At 42.9% G+C, this 10,000-nt stretch overlaps 1 protein-coding gene across 1 annotated transcript in view; it reads left to right on the top strand.

Annotated features, from left to right (window-relative positions):
* The window catches only part of meis1b (Meis homeobox 1 b), an 80,554-nt gene that overhangs the window by 47,111 nt on the left and 23,443 nt on the right, over positions 1-10,000 (top strand). The window contains exon 9 of the mRNA XM_080036725.1: positions 9,600-9,676. Within this exon, the coding sequence (XP_079892851.1) occupies positions 9,600-9,676 (77 nt within the window). The remainder of the gene's footprint in view (positions 1-9,599; positions 9,677-10,000) is intronic.

Here is a 10,000-nt window from a genome sequence, read left to right as displayed (position 1 = left end):
TGTCCAGTGGAGTGAGAGAAATCCTAGCTAGTGAACCAGGTGGTGAATGCAGACAGGCAATAACTCATGGTAGAAGAGTCGGACATAGCTAAGGTCTTGAAGAGGAGATGTGGTGGGAAAACAACTCACGCCAATCGAACACACGCTTTCATTTTTTCACACTTTTTTACAATCCTGTCTTCAATTTTCTTCTCCCCCCTCTTTCAGACGTACTTCCCTTCCTCAAATCCTCATGTCTTTCCTATTGTTTGGTCTTCCAACTCACCCTCTATATATTTGGACCTCACATATTTGTCTGCTTTCCTCCCTTTTTTCTCTCTCTCTCTGATGCATGCTGTTGTAGTGTTAGCAATGGCGGAGGGGGGGGGGGGCAAGTGAACAGGGCTAGCGGTGCTGCTCACTTGTTTGTTACGACAGATTAAGTCATTGATTTGTAAAAGCGGTGCACTGATGGAGAAGGCCTTCCGCTGCTGAGGACGGAGCAGGAGATGGAGGGATGCACTTGGCTGAGGAAAAAAGAGGTATTGAAATCGAAAGATGAGAGGTATAGTAGAAGAGTGAAGAGTTAGGTGGAGTTGGAATAAAAAGAGAGAGAAAAGGAGGCAGCATGAGATAGTTAGGCAAAATGCTAAATATAGAACAGAGGGGTGGAGGGGGGCAGATATGGGTAAAGGAAAGGGAGATAGAGAAATGAGATGTGGAAGGAGGGGTGTAGCTATACTTTGAATGACAGATGTCAGAGAAAGAGGGAGGTAGAGTGAGAAATAAGCTTTATATTTGAACAGGACCGGCTGCGTCCTCCTTCCCTCTTTTTTACTCACCGCGCCGACCAACATAAGGGAGCAATTGTGAAATACCCTTACCTAGTTTCAGCATTCCCCCAACCCAGGTTCTTTTCACCCCCCTAGGGGCCAACGGTGAGTTTCTAATTAAAACGTTGAGGGCAAAAGGGTAATTATGATAATAACATAATAATATCGCCAGGGTTATTAGAATGTTCTGTGGTCCCCAAATTGCTTCCTCGGAGAGATCGGATTTCAGTGGCATTACGTAAAGTCAAATTTCCTTGAAAGTCAGGTGAAATGAAATGTATTCCCCCATGGTCGAGGTGCAATCTGAGAATCTGATTCCCCTCTTGTATGTCACAGACACTGAGTATAAAAAAAGCCCTTTAGTTTCTCTCCATAATTACATACCCAGCCCCCCTCCTCACTTACTACCTAGCTCAATTTAGTCACAAGAGTTTATGTTGTTAGGAAAGTCTGATCGTTTGTCTAATAGTTTAAGAATTGTGCTTTGAACTCTATCGTGGTAGCGCTTTGTTTCTTTGCAGCCCTTTGTAACGAGCTCGGAGTCTGGTAGCTGTGTGTGTTACAAGAGAACATTTGTTTGTAGGGTTGGTGATCACTGCTAGAATGCTAGCTCTGAGCATTGTAGCTTGGAAGTGGCATGCTGGCGCTCTGCGGGGCATCCCGCTGTTTTTCTCTCAGCTTTCTGTGCTACCTGACTGGGATGAGGCTTTGTGGATCCCTCCTACTCCCCAATTTACACACCCCTCCATCCTCAGCAGCCCTGAGGCAACCCACCTCCAGCTGTGGCTGCCGTTCACTGCACCGCTTGGTGCAAGTAGCGATTGCTTTGGAGAGCCTCCCCTCACTCAAATAGGCAGTAATTACGGGCTTAAAGATGTTTAGTGGTCCAGCAAACTACATAATCACCCCCTGAATTAGCCCCAGCTCATCAGCCTCAGTCCATCGAGCAGCGCTTACCACTAGCACTAGCTAGCATGCCGCAGCCCCTTCCCTTTATTGCACAGAGAGAAGCACAGCAGCAGGTGTTGTGCAACATCCGGCCCCCTTAATACATTTAGCCTCCCCTGAGCTGGAATGGGGAGGACTAATGAAGCACGCCCTCGCTCTTAGTGAAAGTAACCAGAGATACAGACACCACACATACAGCACAAATTACAAGATGCTTTCCTTCAGTTAACAGATCTCACCATTTGCATTGTAGATTTAACACAACAATACAGCACTTTGTTAAAACTTGAGACTTGGTCATGTGCATACATGCCATAAGCTTCAGAATACACATAGACTGGAGACCCACCCAACTGTAAAGTACACGGATCATTGTTCACACCCTGGAGCAGAGCAGGAACAGCTAGAGCAGTGGCTGCTGCTCTTCATTATGTTATGTGCCCTTACTGCCCTTTAGAGTTTTCCAAAAGATAATCATCAATTATCATAGCGGAGAAGCTGGTTATGCTGTGCATTGTCTAATCCACTTTGTACTAGAGCTTTAATGACTTACTTTTCACCCTTTGCCTCACCAGCTAACTAGATTTATCTCATCCCCATAGGCAAGAGCGCTGTGAGATTTCCCTAAATCCACAAAAGCTGTTTTTTGATAAGGGAAATGCTCATTAATGAATGAACAGCACCAGAACATCTGTTTTTTTCTTCCACTTTATTTATATCCAGAAGAGATGAAGGGATGTGATGACAATTACAGTTTGGAAGGGGGTTTCTTTGCCATATCTGGTGCATATATCGAGGTTTCCAAAAATAAGAAAAGAAAAAAAGAGTGGTGAATTATTCATGCCACAAGCTTTGAGTTGGTTTTCCGGGGTCCAATGTAAACTTTATAGCACTAAGAAGGGGCATTTGAGTTTGCGCAGGCTTTGTGAAGAGCGGAGACTCTCATCATAGTCGGTTCATTTTAGTCCCTCAGAAGATCTGTTTTTGCTCTGTTTTGTTATATTTCATTGGAGCAGCCCGAAAACAGAGGAAATTAGGTTAGGGGTGCTTTGTTTTTTTCTGTTGTTGTTTTGTTCCCTCTCACTCTCTTTTCTTTTTTTACTTTAATCCCCCCTTTCTCCCAGAGCCAGCTTTGTTGCTGGGTCCCTGCTCTCTAATGAAGTCAAAGGGATGTCAGTCGGTGCCACCTACACAGAAAGGAATTTGAAATGGCGTAGCTTTCACAGCGCAGCGTGAGCACACACACAGAGGATGGAACTTTTACTGAATGAGCTAGAAATTTGGGAAATTGGAAGCTTGTTGTATGAAATACAACAGGCTTACAGTTTGGAACCCTTGTTTTAGAGTCTGCTTGTGCTCAGGGTTCTGGGCATTTGTTGTTAGCATAACAATGTGCTTGCCTCCCCAAATATTTAAGGTAATCTCATACATGTCTGGCAGCAGAAAGGCTGCACTTCCAGTAAACTGTGTTTTCGTATGTGTGTGTAAGACATTTTGGTATGATACTCTGATGCCCTTCTAGCCAAAACGGCCCCCGGATTAGCCGTCAGGCATTCCTGATGGGCAGCTCGGTTTCCAAGGAGATTTGACCTGGGAACAGTGATGGGAACAGACCTGGCCTAGTCAAGGCTTTTCACTTTTACCTCAACTGGTACATGCTAGTTAATGACGATGCATAATGTTGTTGTAACCTGCTTGGTGTTTCAGACCGTTGGGGATTACTATGCAGGGCTGTTATGCTTCTTTTATAAGTTTTCTGAAAAAATACTTATGAAAGGTGTTTACTGACTAAGTAAATTGAGCACACTAACAAGTTGTTTACTGCAGTTCATTGCAGCTTCTGGCATCCTTGTGTCTTGTGGCAAACCCCAACCCTCTGGTTGTAAAGTGGGCTAACTTAAAATAGCCTTGACCCATGTGTATCATCCACATATTGTGCATTTTCATGGTCCCTTTTTGAGGGACATCACATGACTTTGAAAACATATGATTTTCCTCTGTCTTGTTCCTCCCCCATGTTTCATGGTTGCAGTTTCATAAAGCTAATGTGGTGTGTTAAGCCTTTTAAACAGGATGCAAAGAGGCTTTGGAAGCATGGTTTTAAATATATGCATCAATAAAGCTAATGTCTAAAAAAGGACGGAGAGGACTGTTTATTTAAATGTTTAAAGGATGAATACCTTATTTTGGGCCAAAGCTAAAGTACAAGTCTTAGTATTTGGATAAGTAAATAAAAGACAACCAGAGATAAAGAGAGATAGAGAGAAAGGGAGAGAGAACTGGTTTTGTTGAGGAGGCGATATGAAGAGAAGGGAGAACATCAACAAGATAAAATACATTTCTGTAATAGTCCTCCCTTCAAAGTGAAGTGTGAAACCCCAAAAAGAGTGACTTACACTTTTCTTCTTCTTTCCTTCTTTCCTTCTTTCCTTCTCCTATTGCCCCCGAGAGATTCAGGTGAGGCTTCATGCAGTTTACAACTTGTAAAAATAAGAATTCAAGAGCCATGACTTATTGTTAGAAGTTCATACTCTTCCACGTCTGTAAAAGGGTTTGGGAGTTATTGCTCAATTGCAGATGAGAGTTTGTTTGAACTGTTTGTCCAGTAAAGGTCATAGATTCAGTCCACACATTAGACATGTGTCTGGTACAGATGTCAGAGTAACCTCAAGCATGACATCAAGCAAGGAGCTGCTCCCATACCGTAAGCCATATACTGCAGCTTCAGCTTTCTCAAAAAATGAATGGAAAAGCAGAACAGGAAATCAAACTCATAACGGTGCAGCTGGTGTGAGGCTGTTCATTTGAGTATTTTTCATTACTTTCTCAATATTTTTTAAATGTAATATGACTATTCAAAATTTGTTTTCCACACAAGATGAGATAAAATTGAAAATATACTTGAACAGTATGAATTCGGCAAAGCCTTATTATCATCTTAAGATGATGACGCTTTATCTAAAGTACAGTAATTCAAAGTTTTTTTAATTGATCATACAACTTTTTCTATAAAACTGCCCTCTTAAGCCCCACAAGGCAAACTATGTTATTTCTGTTTCTGGGCCATATTAATACAATTTTACTTAACTGTAATCGCTATTTTTATAGCACTTGTAACTGTAATGGTTGACATTTGGTTCCACTTCCCTGCTTAGAATAGTTTTCTCCTGGGTTAAGCATGGGACAAGGGGAGTAAGGAGGGGTCTTGCAGAAAATGTATGCTCTTATCTCTTTATTAAACCCCTGGGGCTCCAGATATCCATGTCCATGCCTCCTCCCATGGCTCCTTCGTCCCTCTTCCTTGCTTTCCCTCCTTCTCTCCGTCTATCTATCCCTCTCTTGTTCCTGTCTGAAGGGTTCGGAGAGGAAGACGGTCAGACAGGGAGGGGATGTTACTGATGCTCTGTTACTCACCCACACAGACATCTGCATGCAAACACACACATACACACACACACACACACACACACACACACACACACACACACACACACACACACACACACACACACACACACACACACACACACACACACTGATGTCCACACACAGATATACAGTACTGGGTAAATGCAGGCAAGCAGAAACTCTGACTCAAAATGGACAAACACAACCAACCAAACAGACATGCACACATCCACTGACGCATCCACGCACACACACACACACACACACACACACACACACACACACACACACACACACACACACACACACACACACAGATTGATAAGAGACACACATGAGAGAAGCAGAAACACACACACGCCTCCTGGCACCCACATGCTCAGAGCCCAGCGAAGAGCGGCGAGCAGGGTGGAAATTCTCATGAAAGGAGTTGTATATTTGGAGAAGACGTATCATTAAGATAGGCGGAGGGAAGGAGGAAGGGAGGGAAGGATGCGCAGAAGCTTTCCATCTGCTCTGTTAAAGAACATGTTATTGCTTTTCTCACCAATGGCCTTCTCTCTCTTTCTCTCTCAAACCGATGAACCACAGCCAAAAGCCGTTAAGACACACCAGAATCCCGGACAGACAATATTTAAACTGGGTGACTTGTTGCTGCGCGAGAAACTAAATCACAGTGTTTTGACGGGTAGGAGCTAATTTAGCGGTTTTAGAAAAAAGGAGGACAAAAACAGTTTGGATGACTTTCAGGCTGTCTCCTTCTGGTGCATTTTCCATTAAGTTGTGTGTGTTATTTTGTACGTGAAAACTTTGGCACACTTTCACTTTAGAGGTTTTATTAGAGAGAGGATGCAGTGGTGGAAAGATTTTTCAGATAATTTACTTAGGTAAAAGTAGCAATACTAAAAGATAAAAAATGACATTGACAAGTCCTACATTCATGATTCACATTAATTGAAAAAACAAAAACAAAGAATATACATTGTATTATCAGCATAATGGTCCCTTTAAGACTCATGCACTCATGCACTAATTTGCATACTGTAACTGATAATGGTGGAGCTAATTTTACCAATTGTATGTACTGTTGGGTAGTTATTCGGTAACCATTATTCATATTAATATCCATTTTATTGAGTAAATAAACTTGGTTATGTTCCACCATTGGCACGATGAGGACTGAGCGTCCAAGCACATTTTCCAGTTCTGCTGTTGAGATTGTGTGTGTCTGTGTCTGTGTGTTACTAGTTGTGTAAAGCTGTCTATCTGCCTTTATGCTGGGAAGCTAGAGGAAGAGCAGTGTTAAACAGGGTGTGTTTGTGCTGTGTTGTGGCCTCTGGCGTGGCCGCAGTCCCCCAATATCACGAGGCAGACACTACTGCTTCTACAGATCTACTGCACCTAGAATGGACTCAGTGATCTTTTCATTCTCAATCAGCTTTGTCTGTCTGGAAAAGACTTAAAATATACATTGTTCACGTGCTTAGCTTCATAATGTCAGCAGTGTGTGTGGTGTACATGTGAAGTGCTCAATGCGTCAAGACATCAGATGACACAGGCCCTAAAGAATAATGTTTTCTCACTTTCTACAGACGTGGGCAGTCCAGTGGCGCCCCAGATTAGCTGTTATTTTTATTCTGACCATATCTGATCAGTCTGGAAGATACTCGTAGGCATACAGAGAGAGAGACAGAGAGAGAAAGAAAGAGAGAGGGAGTATATGAATGGATGGCATGCACACAGACACACAGACACACATACACACACACACACACACAGACACACACACACCCACACACACACACACACACACACACACACACACACACACACACACACACACACACACACACACACACACACACACACACACACACACACACACACACACACACACACACACACACACACACACAAATAAAGAAACACAAAAGTGGTTCTTGAAAAGAAGTGGACACAAATTTGGCCAGAGGCGACAATGCAATTATATCTCGGCGCATGAAATTAGCCTCCTTGTGTTCCCATTCCCCACAACCAATCACATGGACAAGGGAAGGCTAGGGAAAAAATGTGTCTCCTCTCTGTCTCTGCTGGGCCAACCCAACATTAACTACAATCCTGTTCATTATGCGCTGAAAAAACTGTAATGAAAAAATAAAAAAAGCCGGGCGCCACACTGATTTTGCACGTCTGATTGTCTATTAAGTGTGAGTGTTCTTGTTGGTCATACTCTACATATTATACACTGGATATCTGTGTGGCACCTATTGTTGGTGAATGAATGAGTTATGTCAGGGCTCCTCTCATTCAATGAAATAAATTCTAGTCACCAAACAATTACCTATTTTTTGGGGTTTTATTTAGGCTGGGGAGAATTAAAATGTCTTTCTTGCCTAAATATATATATTGCAATTTTAAATATATCTAGTTAACAAACTATTCTTTTGGTCCCTCACTCCCGTGCTTCTCCCGTCTCTCTGCCTCTTTTATGGCCTGCCTGTGGTGTTCAGGACAGTCCATGGCTTGTGTCTGACATGAACAGCACATTGTCCTCCATGAACAAGACTCCGTGCAACTGTGACCCCCCCCCCATACAGACACACACACACACACACACACACACACACACACACACACACACACACACACTAACACACACATGCTCAAATATAAATCAACACACTCTCAGAGTTCGCATTTATCCAATTGATTCATTCTATACATTTAAACAGGTGTCTCGACTTTAACTGTTCTCAGCTGGCTTCTGGAGGAGGGTCAGCAGTCAGTATTTTATATTTTAAACAGTGGGATGGAAGTCAACAATCATACTGTTGTTTATTATGCATCAATGTTTCCTATTTATCTGTTTTAATCGTCAGGAAAACCATAAGTAAAGGAATTGTCTAATTTGAGCAAATCTCCCCCAAAAGTAACATTCTGCAATGTGAGGCTTGATTATGAAAAAATATGAGCGGCAAGCCGGTAAAACTGTGTTTAATTTTCTCTATGTTAATATTGATTTGCTTAAGAGACATGTTCTATTGTTCCACCCTCACACTGGCAGATATTTTGAAATTTAAAATACCCAAAATTAACTTAAATGACGAAAAAGTGTGATTTGGAGGAAACGCCTGTAAAGGCCAGGACACACCAGTCCGACATGTTCCGACTACGCAAAAAATGGAGTCTGCCGTTTCAGGAAGCTCCAGTCTTCCCGTCGCGGCCAAAGAACACACCGAGACGACTGTTTATTTTCCGTACGCTCGCGGTACGTAATGTCTCCACAACAGCAGGCGGCGCTAATCTGTATTGTGGCCCGAAAAAATACGAAAGCCGGAAATGATTGGACATCTCTCTAGAGCATAAACATAGATAGAAATACGTATTTATATTTATGGACCATAAGAGCACAATTTTTAGCAGAGAGTGTCGAGCATGGTGTCGAGCAGTCAACAAGGGTTGATGCATGTGAGTACTCTCAAAACGAAACGAACAAACACATTAAAACGATGGCTAGCTGTTGTTAGCTGTTTGTGCTACCCGCCTCACTTCCGGGCTTCACTGATTCGCTAGCCCTCCACCAATCAAATTGCTCCAAATGAAAGACGGTCGGCCGCCGATTGACAGGCTCAAAACAAGCCCGACGACCTCTACGTCGGCCGACGTCACGGCACACACCAAACAGATTTGTCTTTTTTTTTGACGACGGCGATTATCGGGCTGGTGTGTCCTGGCCTTTAAATTTCAGCTGAAACGGATGAACCTTAGAAGTCTTTTGTACTTAAGGTGTCCTACAATCAGTGCAGTTAAACTACAGACACGATCAGCCAATTGGCAAACTTAACAGTCTTATAATTGTACTACAATAAAGATAAAAGAAAAACCAGCAGAAAAGACATTTTACATTCTCCTGTCTTCCATCGGGTTAACGTCACATATTCCTTGCTCACATATGAAGCAGGGTGAAAAGAGGGGGGGGGTCAACGCGAATATATTTGTGTAAGAGGCTGCCTAATTACCAGAGCTGGTTTTCCACTTCACTTAACTTTCTAATTGGCTTGCCTTTTTGGCTGCCATTAATTACAAGATTTCATATTCCATTAATGATCGGGGGAGGGAACGACACGAGCACCCACTCACACATACTTACAGTATACATCAAGATACACGTACACACTCATACTGACACATACACACCAGTGAGCATAAGCACACATCTCATTTTTTAGCTCTCATTACACAGTATGGCTTTGTGTGTGTGGGTGCGTGCATGTGTGTGTGTGTGTGTGTGTGTGTGTGTGTGTGTGTGTAACCTGCAACAACTATTTTTTTACTAAAAGGCACAAAGCCGTTATTTTCAACAACAAGCAGCTTCATTAAACAATTTGTGGTGACTGTTTTCCTCATAGATGTTGTCTCTCTGTCCTGCAGCATCCCTACCCCTCAGAAGAACAGAAGAAACAGCTGGCGCAAGACACAGGCCTCACCATCCTACAAGTGAACAACTGGTGAGCCATTTCAGAGTTTACTTGCATTCGATATTCAGGGGTTTGTACCCCCAGGCTATCCAAGTTCTTAATGATCGGAATTAATGCCTCCACTCCACCCCTATGTTCCGTACACACACACACACACACACACACACACACACACACACACACACACACACACACACACACACACACACACACACACACACACACACACACACACACACACACACACACACAGACACAGACACACACACACACCACTTACGAAACCATCCTCACCTAGATCAATCCGTCTAAAGAGATATGGCCTGGAGTGATTTTCAAACCAACAGCCGAACT

This window comes from Ammodytes marinus, assembly GCF_949987685.1.
Source record: "Ammodytes marinus genome assembly, chromosome: 11".
NCBI classification, from domain to species: domain Eukaryota; kingdom Metazoa; phylum Chordata; class Actinopteri; order Uranoscopiformes; family Ammodytidae; genus Ammodytes; species Ammodytes marinus.
The sequence above is the reverse complement of the archived record's forward strand: the minus strand, read 5'-3'. Positions and strand labels throughout refer to the sequence as shown.